Source organism: Anticarsia gemmatalis, chromosome 30 (assembly GCF_050436995.1).
Source record: "Anticarsia gemmatalis isolate Benzon Research Colony breed Stoneville strain chromosome 30, ilAntGemm2 primary, whole genome shotgun sequence".
Classification (NCBI taxonomy): domain Eukaryota; kingdom Metazoa; phylum Arthropoda; class Insecta; order Lepidoptera; family Erebidae; genus Anticarsia; species Anticarsia gemmatalis.
The window spans coordinates 1,557,041-1,576,221 of NC_134774.1; the positions used below are offsets into that span (position 1 = coordinate 1,557,041).

The 19,181-nt window shown below is 36.6% G+C and overlaps 1 protein-coding gene across 4 annotated transcripts; it reads left to right on the forward strand.

The window, feature by feature from the left end:
* The first annotated feature begins 399 nt into the window (after positions 1 to 399).
* Positions 400 to 17,173, forward strand: LOC142985504 (uncharacterized). Of its 4 annotated transcripts, none has more exons than XM_076133713.1 (8): positions 400 to 658; positions 4,854 to 4,944; positions 5,383 to 5,493; positions 5,918 to 6,001; positions 6,515 to 6,702; positions 8,180 to 8,272; positions 9,808 to 9,939; positions 16,554 to 17,173. In XM_076133713.1, exons 2-8 carry the CDS (start codon positions 4,860 to 4,862, stop codon positions 16,647 to 16,649), a joined length of 789 nt encoding a protein of 262 aa, XP_075989828.1. In that variant the 5' UTR covers positions 400 to 658; positions 4,854 to 4,859; the 3' UTR covers positions 16,650 to 17,173. The 4 variants fall into 4 exon arrangements, with proteins under 4 accessions (XP_075989828.1, XP_075989829.1, XP_075989830.1 ...); XM_076133714.1 differs by having other exon boundaries at positions 16,557 to 17,173; XM_076133715.1 differs by lacking the exon at positions 8,180 to 8,272.
* The last annotated feature ends 2,008 nt before the right edge of the window (positions 17,174 to 19,181 follow it).

Sequence of the window (19,181 nt, forward strand, 5' to 3'; positions counted from 1 at the left end):
ACTTTCACAATCATATATTTATCACCAATTCCAAGAACAAAATAAATATATATATGTCATTGGACAACTCACACACGGTCATTTGATTCCAAATTAATCAGAGCTTGTACTGTAACCCAACTGATAAACATACTTATATACTTGTAAATACATACTCATATAGATACATTAACAACCAGGCTCAGAACAAATACTCGTGCTTATCACACAAATATTTGTCCTGTGGAATTATTTCAACTACAATATCAAAACGGCGAAAGAAAGGTCATTTTTCTACAAAATTTTATAGACTTAAGACTTTTCGTTGTTAGTTTAAATCGATCCCTAATACTCAGGCCCCGCCTACTTTTATCCGGGATTGCTCTAAATGTATCCAGTCACTAAAAGCGCGCCAAATGTATTGTCACTTCTGTCAAACAATTTGACAGATGATGATGTTTTAATTTTGTGAAAAAATATACGATAAAAAAAGTGTAGTGAAAAAAAAATAGTGTTTTTTAAAAAATTATAATTTCGGTTTTTGAATTATTTATTTTGTTTTTTTAATTGTGTTTTTTTAATTAGAATATGTGGTAGTTGGTTTTGTGTTTTTTCTTTTAATTATATAAATAGTGATGTGGTGATTTTGTGTGATACTGAAAAGTGGTCGAATAAAAAGGTACTTAATCCATTTTAATAATTAATTTAGAAAATTATTACTCTGATTTTTTTAAATTTATAAGTTATATCTTGCAAGCAGTTTTCGACTATGACTATGTTTAACGTGTGGGTAATTTTAATGAAGAAATATTCGTCATTAAGATCATTTTCCAAATCAATTAAATATATTAATCAGTTCTGCCGAAATTTATGGTCGTACATCGTTTCAGACGATTCATACAAGCAGGTTATTGCTAGCAATTTATTATACATATTAAAACCAAAAACATTATATTATCAATTGCAAATTCTTATATTATTCACGGAAAACGTAAATCAATTTTAATTTTATAGCGATTTTAACTACGTACAAAATATTATAATTTAAAAATTAAGTCATATTATATTGGAAAAGCGAATGTTACGCTTTAACGGCTAAACCACGCAACCGGAGACACTAATTTATAGAAATCTGGAGTCATTATACAAACTATTTTAAAAGTACATACATATTATTCTATATATTATTTTACAAATCAGCCCGTAAGCGAGTGAAATAGAGTATGAAACGTACTACGAGACAGTGACAAATTATTATTATTATTTCAAATCCGGAAACTGAAAATTACATGTCATTTTCAAAGATCTTTACAGGAGTTACAAGCTTGAAAGTCTGACAACCAGTATTACTTAGTATCGTGTTATAACCCAAGCAACTGTGTTGGGGAGGTCAGATAGACAGTCGCTCCATGTAAAATACTTGTATTCAGCTGCACCCCGTAAGACTAGAAGCCGACTCCAACATACTAGGAAGAAAGACTAAGCTGATATAACTATGAAAACTACAGACTTCTCTTAACATAAAAAACTGCATTTCAAAGCCATATTTTGACGTTAAAATCGTAAAGTCATCACACGTGTCCGACATTTGGTTATAAAATTGTGTAATATAAACAGTTTACATTAAAAAAGACAATATGTCCGCCTTAAACATATTATGAGACTTCCGTTTACAAAAATTGTTGAGTTATTATTCTGCTTCGATTTTCGGGCTGGACAAAGTATTAGGTCGGGGAAAAAATCTTTTCGCATTATAGTATAGGAACTTGTAATAAAATCTTTTCTCTACACAAAAAAGCTCGATATTTGGGTACCTCACAAGCTCACTGAAAACCTAATGAACCGTGTACTCATTTGTGATTCTTGAAGCCAAAGAGATTTTATTACAAGTTCATACATACTATAATGCGAAAAAACTTTTTCCTTGACCTAATATTTATACCCAATTTAAAATGGTCGCTGGTTGCAATATTCCTAGATAGTTAGAACAGTCATACATACATCAAATCACGCCTTCTTCCCATAGGGGTAGGCAGAGAGCGCCACTTGGTACGATCCTTACAAATATTGTCCAACTAATATTATAAATGCGAAAGTTTGTGAGTATGTATGTATGGATGTTTGTTACCCCTTCAGGCAAATTCTACTGAACCAATTACGATGACATTTGGTATGTAGATAGCTGAAGACTCAGAATAACACATAGGCTACTTTCTATTCCGGAGTTCGAGGGATCGGGATTTACACGGGAAGGGTTTCCACGCGGACGCAGTTACAGGCGGCCTATAGTTTAAAATAAATATTTCAAGTGGCCCTTGAACTCATAATGCACCCGTTCAAATCTTAACACATGTTTTTAAAAGATTACGTTGCTATACGAATATCGGTCGATATAGCATATTTAAGAATACATTTTCACTAGCGTTTGCCCGCGATTTTGTCCACATAAATTGATTTCCCCGGTTATAAAGTATCCTATGTAATCATATATATATCATATAATCAGTTATAATGTAATCCACGTTATATAAGCTACTAGCTGACCCGCGCAACTTCGCTTGCCACATAAGAGAGATTGCGTCAAAATTTTCACCGTTTTTATAACATTTTTTACTCGTACTCTGCTCCTATTAGTCGTAGCGTGATGATATATATAGCCTATAGCCTTCCTCGATAAATGGGCTATCTAACACTGAAAGAATTTTTCAAATCGGACCTGTAGTTCCTGAGATTAGCGCGTTCAAACAAACTCTTCAGCTTTATAATATTAGTATAGATAGTATAGATAATATTAGTATAGATTAGTGTTTCAAATTTCATTGAAATCGATCCAGTAGTTTTTATGTAAAGAGTAACAAACATACATATATTGATCACAAACTTTCGCATTTACAGCCGCACGTATTGATCTCTAAAGTTAAGCTACGCTTGCCGAGGTTTTTCTGTAGATGTGTGGCCATCTTATATGTACATATCGAGTTCCTCCGCGTATCGGAAGGCACTAGTTATTAGTAGTCAGAAGCTTGAAAGTCTGACAACCAGTCTTACCGTTGGGTATCGTGTTATAACCCAGTTAACTGTATTGTGGAGGTCTGATAGGCAGTCGCTCCATGTAAAATACTGGTACTCAGCTGCATCCGGTGAGACTGGAAGCCGACTCTAACATAGTTGGATGAAAGGCTAGAGAGATTGATTGGAAAGATTATGGAAATTAACGCGAACACGCATTTAATTGTACAGTGGTTGCCGTTTCGGCGCAGGTTACACTATGCAGGCTGACAGCAGGCTTACACCAAGCTGTATCGAGCTAAAAATCAAATTCTATTGGATCGAACAAATATCAAATCGTAGTTTTAAATTCAAACTGTCGGGAGTAAGCGGGCAGTTTTTATAAACGATAGCTGACCCGCGCAACTTCGCTTGCGTCACATCTATAATAATAATGTCCTCCTAGCCGATATACGGCTACGGCGGTCAGTTTCATTGAAACTGGCCATCTGTGCAGGACTTTGTTTATAGTGTCCAAGTGTGCGCACAATACACAGGTACACTCTCTATTCCATCACTCTCATAGTTTGGTGGGACGGATAACCGACACGACCAGTGAGAGGTCAGGCTTTACGTGCTCTCTGAGGCACGGAGGTCTTCGACCTCAACTTCCTAACTCCGGGCAATCTCTAAGAAATTCTTAACAGAAAATCTCAGAAATTACTTTTTGGCCCGACCCAGGATTCGAACCCGAGACCTCTCGCACCGCAGTCGCATATACTACCGACCGCGCCACAGAGGCAGTTAAAAAATTTTGACCCCTTCTCCTTATGTGACGCAAGCGAAGTTGCGCGGGTCAGCTAGTAAGAGAGAAAAGGTCAAATTTTCCCCGTTTTTGTAACATTTTTTACTGGTACTCTGCTCCTTTTGGTCGTAGCGTGATGATATGTAGCCTATAGCATTCCTCGATAAATGGGCTAACTAACACTGAAAGAATTTCAAATCGGATTAGTAGTTTTTGAGATTAGCGCGTTCAAACAAACAAATAAACTCTTCAGCTTTATAATATTAGTATAGATATCAAATTCCATTCTGAACAAAATCAGAGTGAATCAATGACCACATGTGTATTGATAATAATGTAATTTTAAACCATAAGTGAGCGTGATTCATTACTTTGTTTTAGTGTTACTAATAATCTGACAAGCGTTATGTTTCAAAGATAATAAATACTTAATTGAGCTTTAAAAATGCTGTTGATTTTATTTTGACTGCTCCATGGCGCAGTGGTTTAGATCACCACGCCAATACCATTGCGTCGGGAGGTCGTTGGTTCGATTACCACACGAGGCAATTATTTGTGCGATCTACAAGTAGTTGTTTCGGGTCTGGTTGTACTTTGTGTTCGTTGTTTATATGTTTGTAAAAGTCCGCGCGACACAAGAGCAATTCTTAGTGCGGGAGTTGTCTTAAAAAAAATAGATACTTAGTCTTTTTGAATTCGCGGACCCTTGAAAAATCGAGCAGAATTTAAAGCCATAGGACACCGACAATGTATTTTTAAATCGTTATTTCTGAGGTGCTCATAGCCACTTGTGCTCACCGGTCGGTAAACAATCTGTGGGTTAAGCAACCCTCAGAGTGGTCATTCTATAGATGGTTGACCGCATACTGTGCGTTTCCGTGCTTCGGAAGGCAAGTTAAAAGTCGGCCCCGGTTGTTGTCAATTAAGATAACAGTCGTTAAACCACGTCAAAAGCCGTTCGGGCGGCTTGAACAACTTTGACACTAGGTTGACCACTAACCATACGATGAGATAGACAGTTATTTTTTCAAGAACCGTGCTCAGCAGTGGGACAATAGTAAATGTATTTAATTTGTTATAGATCTAAATGTCAAGTTATGGGAGTATGTCGCCTTCCGACGAAGGTTTCGATAGATATGAACCTCCATACTACTGTCAACCGAGTCACCAAGGTAAGTCTCGTTAACAACCAGTCTTACTGAAGAGTATCGTGTTATAACCCAGGTAACTGTGTTGTGGAGGTCAGATAGACAGTCGCTGCATGTAAAATCCCTGTCCCACTGTAGGGCAAGGGTCTTATCTGCCATCTGCTGGAAATAAGGGGTTAGGCCTTGAGTTCACCACGCTAACCAAGTGCGGGTTGGGGACTTTGCATGCCCTCAATAAATGTAATAAACAAATTTTAGGCATACATTTCATCACGATGTTTTCCTTTACCGTTATAACAAGTGATCATTATTTCTAATACACACATAACTTGGAAGTCATTGGTGTGTTGTCTCAGGTTCGAACCTGCGACCACTTGCAAGTTGCCAACTTAAACCACTCGGCTATCACTGCTTTATTTAGGAAGAGATTTTAATTATACTTTTGGTCTTTGTGTTAACCAGGTAGTCCAATGGATGGAGGAGTATATTGGCCGGGTTCCAACGGCGAGGGTCATGAGTTCGACCCCCAGGATGTGTATCATGATACCACTCACTACATCGGCAGAGGATATGGTAAATATATCTTAGTTTTAATTGTATGACAACATGTATGTATGTGAATGAAGCAAGGGAAGTTTGTAAGGATCGTACCAAGTGACGTTCTTTGGGCCCTGCCTACCCATATAGAAAAAAGATTTTGTTAAGGTGCTTCCACACAGCAGATATATAACGTTATACAACATTGTGTAACACGATAATAAAACAATTGAAATAAAATTTTAAAACTTTGTTTAAAGACAAATATTATAAGTCAATTTCTAACGTTATATAACTGCTGTATGGGAGAACCTTACTAAGCGCCCGTGACTTTGTCCGCATGAAAAGATTTAAACTATATGTTTACCAAATTTATTAAAAGTTATTTTCTATATGACGCCTTCGGGTATAACCGGCGCGATATCATATATTTATTAATAGCGTTTTTTCTCTTTAACAGGATACGAAGAGGTCCAAATGTCGAACGATCCTTACGACACTTACCATCACAGTATGAACCACAGCTACGCACCGAATAACACAGGTATGTAGTCTTTCTCATCGTATGGTTAGTGGTCAACCTAGTGTCAAAGTTGTTCAAGCCCGAAGGTCTTTGACGTGGCTTAACGACTGTTATCTTAATTGACAACATCCGGGAGCCACTTTTTACGTGTTAATCGAAGCACGGAGACACCCAGTTCAAATACAAATATGAGGTCACCCATCTTAGGAATAACCGCGCTAAGGTTTGCTTAAATCGCAGACCGTTTGTCGCCTGGAAAGCGCAGCTGACTTTGCACAACTAACACATGGTCATTTGATTCCAAACTATGCAGAGCTTGTACTGTAACCAGATAACTGATAAACATACTTATATACTTCCAAATACAAACCTTACTTATATACTTCTTAATACAAAATAGTAGTTTCGAGTCTGTTTGTACTTTGTATCCGTTGTTTGTATGTTTGTAAAAGTCCCCGCGACACAAGACCAATTCTTAAAACGGGAATTTCTTAAAAAAAGTATAATAGATTTAATATTCTTTTTTATTCCTAGGTCTAGAATGTGACTTACAAACACTGCCTCTACGCTACGACCGTCCAGCGCCCTCCTTCGTCCGAGTGGCCAAGAGAAGAACCACAGCCAACAAGAAAGAACGGCGACGAACTCAAAGCATAAACACAGCCTTTTCTGACTTACGAGATTGTATACCTAATGTACCACCGGATACGAAACTATCTAAGGTAAATATAAAGGCCATTTACAATAAATCAAATCAAATCATCTATACTAATATTAAGTTTTCTATATTAATTAACAAGCTGAAGAGTTTGTTTGTTTGTTTGTTTGAACGCGCTAATCTCAGGAACTACTGGTCCGATTTGAAAAATTCTTTCAGTGTTAGATAGTCCATTTATCGAGGAAGGCTATAGGCTATATATCATCACGCTACGACCAATAGGAGCAGAGTATCGGTGAAAAATGTTACAAAAACGGGGAAAATTATGATTCTCTTATGTGACGCAAGCGAAGTTGCGCGGGTCAGCTATTTATTCATATAGGTCAAATGCTGACACTTATAGTCAATGATACAGAGAGTGAATTTACCGCCAGTTCGGAAGGTAGGGCCAATGAGAAGAGCTGCCAACAAACTCCTGGCCACTCTTTTTAATCGCCAATTAGTTTTAACAATCTTTCTTTTAGGTATAAATCTTTGATGATGTAAGGAGCCGCTACCAACACTACCGAACACACATAGGTCATAATATTAATTAATATAGTACTGATTATTCCACTTTTATAAGTCGTAGCGTTTATATAGCTATTTTGCAGTGAAATAATTTTGTAAATATAACGAGCATTTACAATAGTACTGATTACTCCGCTTTTATAAATCGTAGCGTGATGATACACAGCTTTATATATTCTAGATTAATGTAGCTATTTTACAGTGAAAAATTTTTTAAAATCTGTCAAGTAATTTTGGAGATATGGGTGCTCAAATAAAGAAACTCTTTGGATTTCTTATACGAAATTCATCATTAGTCAGACTTTGTTTTAACTATGTTTGAGTACGTATATTATCAGATTTATGAAAATATATTATAATGTTTCAAATTGCATTCAAGTGTTTGTTTAAAAAATATAAATAAGCAAGAAAAAATTATAAATTTGTCCGATTACTGTCCTTCTAACGGAGTAATAAGGGGTATGTTTGATATCATCACTAGCTAAGAAACTAATAAACAACTCTCAGACATGTCATTCATCACGATGTTTTCCTTCACCGTTATAACAAGTGATCATTACTTCGAATACACACATCGCTTGGAAACAAAACCTTATAAAATGTTATAATAATAAATTTAACCCATTTATGTTCCACTGCTGGGCAAGGGTCTCTTCCCGTAACGAGGAAGGGGTTAGGCCTTAAGTTCACCACGCTGGCCGACCGTTGCAGGTTGGGGAATTTGCATACCTTCAAGAACTGTTCTAAAAAACTCTCAGACATGTCATTCATCACGATGTTTTCCTTCACCCTTATAACAAATGAACATTATTTCTAATACACACATCACTTAGAACTCCTTTACAAAATGCAAAACGCATTTCAACTATACAAAGCAAATAAAAAACAAATTATAAAACTTCGTCTGTTAATGTTTGGGGTGGGTGTTAACAAACATATAGTTGTCTCGCTTCACCTCACGATGATCTCAGATGGTGAGAAAGAGATCGCAGAGCATCAACTCAGCGTTTACCAGTTTAAGGCAGCATATACCAAATGTGCTTCCGGACACTAAGATGACTAAGGTATGTCGTGATTGTTGGTGATGTTTGATGGAGGAAGGTAGAAAAGATGAAATAAATGTAGAAAAAATAAAAAATAACCCATTCATGTCCCAAAGGTTTCCTGAAAAAAGAAAAGATGCGTTTTTTTATGCTTTTCATTATCTTTCTAGCGGCCGCCGGCGGTAAAACGGGTACCTATTACTAAGCCTCCGCTGTCTGTCTGTCTCCAGGCTGTATCTCATAAACCGTGATAGCTAGAAATCTGAAATTTTCACAAATGATGTATTTCCGTTACCGCTATAACAACAAATACTAAAAATTAACAAAATATTATTATAATATCAAGGGTCCATATACAACAAACGTGATTTTCTATTATATGTAGATGATAGTACACCGGAATACGGAAAACTTAATCATAATAATCATAACTAAAAACTTTACCAAAATTGTGCGAGACTTTATACATTGATTAGACATAACACCTTGTCTCCCGTGGTAGTTCAGAGCTTGTATTAGGTTTAAAGAATATTTATTCTCAAAAGAACAATTACAGTTCACTGACATGAGAAAAAAATAAAAAAAATATTACTGCAAGTATTTACAAAGTCGTCCTCGAGTGACGAAGCATGCATACAAACACAATTATATATTAACTTATAATAATTTGTTAACAATTAGGCTATAATTACGGAGGAATATGTAGGTACATTCTTCTTCTTCTTATCGTATGAATACGATGAACCTTTTACGAGTACAAGTTTACTAATTTTTCGTTAACACAGTCAACTAATTTTTACGTGATACTGGAACATAGAAACAGACAGACAAAAAAAATTGCAGATTCGGTATCAGTATCCGTTACTAAACATCCCCCATTGGTTTTTTTAATATATTCAATGTACAGAATTGACCTCTACACATTTATTATAAGTATAATAAGTATAGATAGTAAGTTACTTACAAGGTAGGGCCTTTACCCCCACAAGGACCTGAAATATAAGAAAAATATTAATCTGCACTTTTCAGAATAAAGTTAAACCCTTCATTAATTCGTCGTAGTGGTCAACCCAGTGTCAAAGTTGTTTAAGCCGCCCTAAGGCCTTTGACATGGCTTAACGACTGTTAACTTAGTAGATAACAGCCGGGACCGACTTTTTACGTGCCCTCCGAAGCACGGAGACGCCCAGCTCAAATACCACTATGCGGTCACCCATCTATGGAATAACCGCGCCAACGGTTGCTTAACCCACAGATCGTTTACCGACCGGTGAGCGCCACTGGCTATGGGCGCCTCTGTAGGTACTTACGAACTGGCCAGTTCAATTTACCACAGGGACACATACTCTCTATGAATTGTCTCTCAAATAATGTTTATTTCGGTCGCTACGTACGCGCTACGCTAAGTACTGTTATTACAGTTAAGACAGAGAACGAAAAGAAGTCAAACCGAAGCAAAATTCTTCCTTCCACCATCAAAAACAAACCAAGAATCACAAAAAACAATTATTTTTACCAGAATTTTAATCAAAGATTAACGTTTCTTTTGTTGTTAGATAAAGACGCTGAGACTGGCGACGTCGTACATCAGCTACCTGCTGAAGGTCCTGGAGACTGATGGAGAACCGGCTGGGGGGTTCCGAGCTGATCTTCATCATACGCCGCCGAGGAGACGCGCGGAAGGAGCCGTGAGTTTTTTATATTACTACCTTTTTTTTTAAAGAGACAACTCCCGCACTAAGAATTGCTCTTGTGTCGCGGGGACTTTTACAAACAAACAACGGACACAAAGCACAACCAGAAACGATATCGAATCGAACCCACGACCTCCCGACACAGTGGTATTGGCGTGACGACCTAAACACTGCGCCACAGAGATCGTTTACCGACCGGTGAGCGCAACTGGCTACGGGTGCCTCAATTCTGAACATATTTTCGTGTATTATTTCTCGAAAGCTAGCCAGTTATCGGCAGTCGATTGTAGTAGAGAATTGAGCAATAGCTTAGTTAATTGTCAAGCACAGACAGACAGGCTTTCGCATTTATAATATTAGTTGGAAGTAAGGTCAATTTGGGTAACCGTGAATCATTTAGGTAACATTGACAGTGGGAATATGAACTAGTTTCGATTATTTTTTCATATGAAACCAACACAATTGATAAAAGTTTGCAAAACCAAAATAAACCTTTATCAATTGTGTTGGTTTCATATGAAAAAATAATCGAAACTAGTGTTAATATTATTCTAAACTATTAGTATAATATTCATACCCAGGTTGACTGTAAGATATACCTCCACTAGCTGACCCGCGCAACTTCGCTTGCGTCACCTAAGAGAGAATGGGTCATAATTTTCCCCGTTTTTGTTGCATTTCTCATTGCTACTCCGCTCCTAATGGCCCTAGCGTGATGTTAAACAGCCTATAGCCTTCCTCGATAAATGGACTATCTAACATTAAAAGAATTTTTCAAATCGGACCAGTAGTTCCTGAGATTAGCGCGTTCAAACAAACAAACAAACTCTTCAGCTTTATAATATTAGTATAGTATTTCAATACAAAACGAAATCAATCCACATACATACATACAAACATACAAAAATTTCAAGTGCACCCGACATTCACAAGGGAACGGTGTTATCTCAGCATGTGTTTCGAGAGCCACTCTCAGGCGCCTCAACTGCACTCATAATAGATACTGTTTCATACAGACAGACTGGGAAAAAGTATGCTTAGATAATTTCATTTCGTAATCTATACTAATACTAGCTGACCCGGCAAACGTTGTTTTGCCATGTAAATTAAAAAAAATATGTTGTCACTTAGGGGTATGAAAAATAGATGTTGGCCGATTCTCAGACCTACTCAATATGCTCACAAAATTTCATGAGAATCGATCAAGCCGTTTCGGAGGAGTATGGCAACGAAAATTGTGACGCGAGAATTTTACATTTTACATATTTTTTTTTGTGAATCTAAACCATTCTCAGATCCCCTTGAACACACACAAAAAAATATCAAAATCGGTCCAGTCGTTCAAGAGAAGTTCAGTGACATACATACTTACAGAAGAATTAGGTATATATCTATACTAATATTATGTCGGGGAAAAAGTCTTTTCACATTATAGTATACGTATGGACTTGTAATAAAATCTTTTCTCTACACAAAAAATACTCGATATTTGGTTACCTCACGAGCTCACTGAAAGAAACCTAATGAACCGTGAAATCATTTGTGATTCTTGAAGCCAAAGATACTGGTATTCAGCTGCATCCGGTGAGACTGGAAGCCGACTCCAACATAGTTGGAAGAAAGGCTTGTTAGACTTTCAAGTTTCTGACTATGTATAACGGCTGTCAAAGATCTTTGAAAATGACAGCCGGGACCCAGAATTTAACGTGCCTTCCGAAACTATCTATTAGTTCGGGGAAAAGGTCTTTTCGCATTATATTATGTATGAGCTTGTAATAAAATGTCTTTGGCTTCAAGAATCACAAATGAGTACACGGTTCATTAGATTTCTTTCAGTGAGCTCGTGAGGTACACAAATATCGAGCTTTTTTGTGTAGAGAAAAGATTTTATTACAAGTTCATACATACTATAATCCCAAAACACATTTTCCCCGACCTAATATGTGTAGTTATGTCCATCCTATGTTATACCTCCGTGGTGCAGTGGTTTAGGTCGCCACGCCAATACCATTGCATCGGTTGGTCGTGGGTTTGATTCCCTTCAGAAATTACCTACGTCATTCAAATAAAACAGAACAGTTACAAACAATTTGTGTTTCTAATGATATTAGTTACAAGAGCACGCCTGCACGTGGCTCTGTTTGGTACTGACTATTAGAGATAGCGATTTATAATGTACAACCCGTTGCAACTTTTTTTGTAAAAACTGACAATCTTTTTAAGAATATATTATACCAATCTTTTCCCCGTTTTTGTGACATTTTAACTGTTACTCTGCTCCTATTGGTCGTAGCGTGATGATATATGTATAGCCTGTGGCCTTCCTCGATAAATGGGTTATGTAATACTGAAAGATTTTTTTCAAATCGAAGCAGTAATTTCTGATATGAGCGCGTTCAAACAAACAAACGAACAAACTCTTCAGCTTTATAATATTAGTATAGATGTATGTTTATTATTCAATCTTGCAAAACTATTGAATGATTTTGATAAAACTAGGTACACAGATAAATTATACTGCTTAGCCTAAATTAAAACACATAATAGTTAGTACTCATTGGATGTACTAGGCGAACTAAGTACCTTACCTACCTTAGGGTGATACAGAAATAACAAGAAGAAGGGGTTTCGACGCGAACAAAATAATAAAATAATAATATATAAAAATATGAACAATAAAAAAGAATTTAAACAACAACCGGGCAGGAGCATTTTTCAAATAAACTTCGTAGGTTAGAAAATTCATTCTATATAAAAATCGCTGTTCTTTTATAACTTGTAACGTTTAATTCAATAACGTAGAAACACATGGCTGTCTGCTATCTTGTGCTATAAAAAACTGTTACTGTTGTAAAAATATAGCGTTATAATTTTATTGAGCTGCTTTGTGGTACTGTGATACGTTTTAAATCACCTTTTACAGTAGGTATATTGTAAGAATTTTGGTGTAAAAATCTATGAAACTTAAGGTAACAGAATAATGTAAAAATTTTGTAAATTAGTTTTCTAATTTATGTAAGCGTTTACCAATAATCTTTAAGGCATGCAGATATTAAAGAATAAAAAATATATGTAATATTTAAACTTTAGACAACTTAAGACGGAAACAACATATTAATCACCTAACCCCCCCTCCCCCCCCACAAACGCTATACTTGTGACGTTATTCAGACAGCTTTTCTAATCCAAACAAGCATTTTTGAATTTTAATGAAAAGTAGCTGATTTGACTGGAAACCCTCTACGATAACCATAAGATTATTATGCGTATCAAAGATCACAGACATACCTACGGTACAAACAAAGCGGTCCTGTTTCAACAGTGTCTGTATATAAACCGCTATCTCTTATAACTTGGGGCGTATCTTTTAACATAATTACAACTCGCCACATGGCCCCCGGGGAAACGCTATCAAATCATTTACAGCTAATACTAAGATAAATTCTGCTTTTCTTGGAAAATTACGGAATATTTTCTTGCAATTACGTGGATGAAGAGTGGATTTTCAGCTATACTTGCGTCATGATCAAAAGAATCATAGTCATCTTTCTCATCTCTCATCGTATGGTTAGTGGTCAACCTAGTGTCAAATTTGTTCAAGCCCGAAAGCCTTTGACATGGCTTAACGACTGTTATCTTAATTAACAACAATCGGGACCGACTTTTTTACGTGGCCTGCGAAGCACGGAGACGCTGGGCTGTGGGTGACCCCATCTACAGAAAAACCTAGGCAAGAGTAGCTTAACCTCAGAGATCGATCCGTACGTCTGTTGTTAACTAAGTCACGAGTTCCTCTACTCAGGCAACCACCCAATTGATGTTAATTAATCTATACTAATATTATCTATACTAATCTATACTAATCTATACTAATCTATACTAATATTATAAAGCTGAAGAGTTTGTTTGTTTGAACGCGCTAATCTCAGGAACTACTGGTCCGATTTGAAAAATTCTTTCAGTGTCAAATAGCCAATTTATCGAGGAAGGTTATAGGCTATATAACATCACGCTACGACCAATAGGAGCAGAGTACCAGTAAAAAATGTAACAAAGACGAGGAAAATTATGACTCATTCTCTCTTATGTGACTCAAGCGAAGATGCGCGGGTCAGCTAGTATATGATACTAGCTGACCCGCGCAACTTCGCTAGCGTTACATAAGCGTTAAAAAAATTCCCCGTTTTTGTAACATTTTTCACCCGTACTCTGCTCCAATGGGTAGTAGCGCGATGATATATAGCCTATAACCTTCCTCGATAAATGGACTATCTAACACTGAAAGAACTTTTCAAATCGGATCAGTAGTTTCTGAGATTAGCGCGTTCAAACAAACAAACTCCTCAGCTTTATAATATTAGTATTAGTATAGATGACTTACCCCCCGTTTTTGTGGTACATTTAGCGGTAGTTTATCTATTCAATAGCGTTTAAACTCATATAAAAAAATTCACTATTGAATAGATAAACTACCGCTAAATGTACCTCAGAAACCGGGGGTATGTCAGTCAGTCAGTCACTTTTGGGTTAAACATATATATTTAAATTGCAAATTAACTAAGAATGTATGAAACAAACATGTATTTTACAAGTTCTTAAAATAACTTCGCCTACCTGTGTCTGTTTTCTGTCAGCGTACATTTATTAGTTAGTAACTTCCACTGTTTATATTAACTACGTTAAAAAATACTGCGCAAGAGAAAGACTGACGTATTACTGCAAAGAATTTAACCTAATTTTTATAATTTTTTACCGACTTAAAAGAAAGGGGAAGGTTCTCAATTCGTTAGTATTTTAACATCGTTTTCAACAATTTAGACTTTAAAAGAAGGTTACCATTCGTAAATATTTTTTTATGAGACTGTATCAAACTTCTTTCTTTTAAAGACAGCTTCCCTCACTAAGAATTGCTCTTGCGTAGCGGGGACTTTTACAAATATACAAACAACGGACACAAAGTACAACCAGACCCGAAACAATTATTTGTAGATCGCACAAATAAATTGTTTCGTGTGGTAATCGAACCCACAACCACTGCGCCACGTAGGCAATTTAACAAAACTCCAGGCTACTTATTAAATTCGAAAATACCACAACTTTGCTCGACCCAGAAATCAAACGCGAGACTCCATAATCAGTCGGATACACTATCGCGTTACAAAAGCAAACTACAAAATTCTTCTTCTTATCTTCTTATCGTATGGTTAGTGGTCAACCTAGTGTCAAAGTTGTTCAAGCCGCCCGAAGGCCTTTGACGTGGCTTAACGACTGTTATCTTAATTGACAACAACCGGGACCGACTTTTTACGTGTCCTCCGAAGCACGGAGACGCTCAGTTTAAATACCACTATGCGGTCACCCATCTATAGAATGACCGCGCCAACGGTTGCTTAACCCACAGATCGTTTACCGACCGGTGAGCACAACTGGCTATGGGCGCCTCACTACAAAATTATCAGCAATTTTAACTTCAAAAAGATATTTTTCGAGTGTAAAAAAAATGGCTACCGTATTCTATTTTTTGCTGCATTTTACGACGGTTACATAAATCTTATAATTTGTTACACGTGGCTCTACAAATGTAGCATTGATGTTTTTTTGTAGGTTAAGTAGTAAAATTATCTGTTTGGAACTTTTTTAACTTAGTTTTTTTGGGATTTTTTTGTTGGGATTGAAGTTAGGACGCTGTTTTCAATATTTTCATGTATTAGTTGACCCGTTTGATAATTTTTTTCGTGATTTAAGTTGAAACAATGATTCAATATTTGCATATACTCGTAACACAATCAAATCATTTATTCATTTAGGTCAAATATTGACACTTATGATAGTCGTTACAATTACTGAATATACCACTAGCTCGGAAAAGGGGTACAGCCTTATGAGAAGAGCTAGGAAGAAACTCACGTTAACTAGTTAACCGGTTTGATTTAAAGTATTCTAAGTGCGCGCGATTTCTTTAAAAAGGACAATTTCAACTTCATACATTTTGTCACCACGCCAATACCATTGCGCCGGGAGGTCGTGGGTTCGATTCCCACACGGGGCAATTGAGTATTTGTGTGATCCACAAATGATTGTTTCGGGTCTGGCTGTGCTTTGTGTCCGTTGTTTGTATGTTTGTAAAAGTCCCCGCGATACAAGAGCAATTCTTAATGCAAGAATTGTCTTCAAAAAAAAGAGAAAAGTAAAAAGAATACATCGATTTTTTAAGAAAAAATAGTTTTTGTTCGATCCTGGGTCTTAAACTATCTAGCCTCATCAAAAGCCTTTCGGGTGGCTTGAACAACTTTGACACAAGGTTGACCACTAACCATACGATAAGAAGAAGAATTATACTTCCGTATAACTTTCGAATTATGGGGACAAAAATTGTCCCCCGAACTAAGCGATACGCTTGGGTCTGTTAATAAACTATGTTTTACAAAAAAGGTTTTTGAAAACATAGATAGCATTGAATAATTAAGAAATGCTGCTTACTTGCAAATTGACTATGGAAAAAAATGCAAAATTATATTTTTTTGTACAGTATAACCCAAAATTTCGTTACTTTCAAAATGTCTATCATCTTTTATCAATTCTTCTATATTAACTTATTCTTCTTTTAGCAGGTAACAGCAGAGAAGAGAGGAAAGGGACGCACCGGCTGGCCACAACATGTCTGGGCTCTCGAACTAAAGAGCGAGCAGAATTTACAAACTTAATTGACCATAAATATTTTGAATTGAAAATATGAGAAGCTATATTATACGGTTAAATTGTGAACCTCTTCCGTCTGAAGTCGATAGCAACGGAAGTAGGTAATTAGTCCTAGATTTACGGCCTATAAATAATTGTATAATAACTGATGCCGAACTTAAACGCGATATACCTGTATATAAATAACTAGCTGACCGGCGCAACTTCGCTTGCGTCACATAAGAGAGAATGGGTGAAATTTTTCCCCGTTTTTGTAACATAAATTACTGGTACTCTGCTCCTTTTGGTCGTAGCGTGATGATATATAGCCTATGTCCTTTCTCGGGTATCAAAATATCTCCATACCAAATTTCATGCAAATTGGTTCAGTAGTTTAGGCGTGATTGAGTAGCAGACAGACAGACAGACAGACAGAGTTACTTTCGCATTTATAATATTAGTATGAAAGTATGAATATGAATATGAATTATTACTGCTGGGCATAGGTCGTCTCCCAAATGAGGGATGGGTTAGTCCTTAACCCCCGGTTTCTGAGGTATCTTTAGCGGTAGTTTATCTATTCAATAGCGTTTTTTTTATTTGAGTTTTAACGCTATTGAATATATAAACTACCATTAAAGATACCTCAGAAACCGGGGGTTAGTCCACAGTGACTAAGGGCTGGTTCAGGACTTCGCATCCCTCAAGAAATGTATTATTAAATTAAATTTTAATGTAAATCGTATTTAAACCTACCTAAAATGTTTATTAAATGTAATTAGAATATTGCAGTTGGTATGTCTTACCACGCTAGTGGTCGGTGGTTCGAATCCGAGGCAACACGATTCTCTTCACCGTTATAACAAGTGATCATTGTTTCTAATACACACATTTGATTTGAGGCGCCCATAGCCAGTTGCGCTCACCGGTCGGTAAACGATCTGTGGGTTAAGCAACCCTTGGCGCGGTCATTCTATAGATGGGTGACCGCATAGTGGTATTTGAACTGGGCGTCTCCGTGCTTCGGAGGGCACGTAAAAAGTCGGTCCCGGCTGTTGTCTACTAAGATAACAGTCGTTAAGCCATGTCAAAGGCCTTCGGGCGGCTTGAACAACTTTGACACTAGGTTGACCACTAACCATACGATAAGAAGAAGAAGAAGAATACACACATCACTCGGACAAGTCATTGTGTGTGTTGAACCACTCGGCTATCACTGCTTTAGTATTTATAAATAGTTAAATTATTGATCTTATAATAGTATTAAAAATATAAAAAAAATATTATATTCATACTGTCTTATTACTAAACGTAGGGTCGTAAGACAGTTTTAGAGTAAGATAATCATGTTATGTACTTAATTTAAATTGTACCAAAGACTTAGTGAAAATATATAATAATTATTGTAAATAGGTAATAGTTGTTTTATTTGAAATTTCCTGAAAAACATTTTTTTCTTTCTTTCTTATACGTAAGGACACTGCAAGAAAGAAGCAAATAAGTTTGTAGGAATCAGCTTCCAGTCTCACCGGATGCAGCTGAATACCAGTATTTTACATGGAGCGACTGTCTATCTGACCTCCACAACACAGTTACCTGGGCTATAACACGATACTCGGTAAGACTGGTTGTCAGACTTTCAAGCTTCTGACTACAGGTTTTTGCTTTTCCTTTTATTTGCCTTCCGAAACATGGAGGAACTCGATATGTTCAATATGGTCACCCATCCGTAATCTGATCCATGTGGTTGTTGTTACTTAGCTTCGAGCTCCTCTTCCATTATATTAGGTCGGGGAAAGAGTCTTTTCGCATTATAGTATGTATGAACTTGTAATAAAATCTCTTTGGCTTCAAGAATCACAAATGAGTACACGTTTCATTAGGTCTCTTTCAGTGAGCTCGTGAGGTACCCAAATATCGAGCTTTTTTGTGTAGAGAAAAGATTTTATTACAAGTTCATACATACTATAATGCGAAAGGACTTTTTCCCCGACCTAATATTATACTCTTCAACCTACATATTTTCGTGTAAATATCTCTAAATTTATATAAAGTACATCCTCGCTTCCTTCAAGCGCGTGGCACACCACATGGCCCGGATACCACCGCGTAAACATTATATTATAGCCCAACCTGTGGCGGGCTATTTATAGCCTACCTTCTTCCCGCCATTCCGCCTGTTTTGAGAGAATTTACCGGGATAAAAAGTATTTTATATGTTAATTATGTTAAAAAGACTAGCTGACCCGCTCAACTTCGCTTGCGTCACATAAGAGAAAAAGGGTCAACATTTTCTCCGCTTTCGTAAAAAAAATACTGGGACTCTGCTCTTATTGGTCGTAGTGATGATATGTAGCTTATAGCTTTCCTCGATAAATGGGCTATCTAACACTGAATGAATTTTTCAAATCGGGTCAGTAGTTCCTGAGATTAGCGCGTTCAAACAAACAAACAAACAAACTCTTCAGCTTTATAATATTAGTATAGAAGTATAGATTAGTATAGATGGTGAGATAAACTACCACGAAAGTATCATGTTATAACCCAGGTAACTGTGT

What these genes read in the sequence shown, in the direction of transcription:
- LOC142985504 (XM_076133713.1), top strand. Translation starts at nt 4,860, where the DNA reads ATGTCAAGTTATGGGAGTATGTCGCCTTCCGACGAAGGTTTCGATAGA. An exon ending in CTGTCAACCGAGTCACCAAG is followed by an intron (nt 4,945 to 5,382) that starts GTAAGTCTCGTT and finishes TGTGTTAACCAG; the next exon opens with GTAGTCCAATGGATGGAGGA. An exon ending in CGGACACTAAGATGACTAAG is followed by an intron (nt 8,273 to 9,807) that starts GTATGTCGTGAT and finishes TTTTGTTGTTAG; the next exon opens with ATAAAGACGCTGAGACTGGC.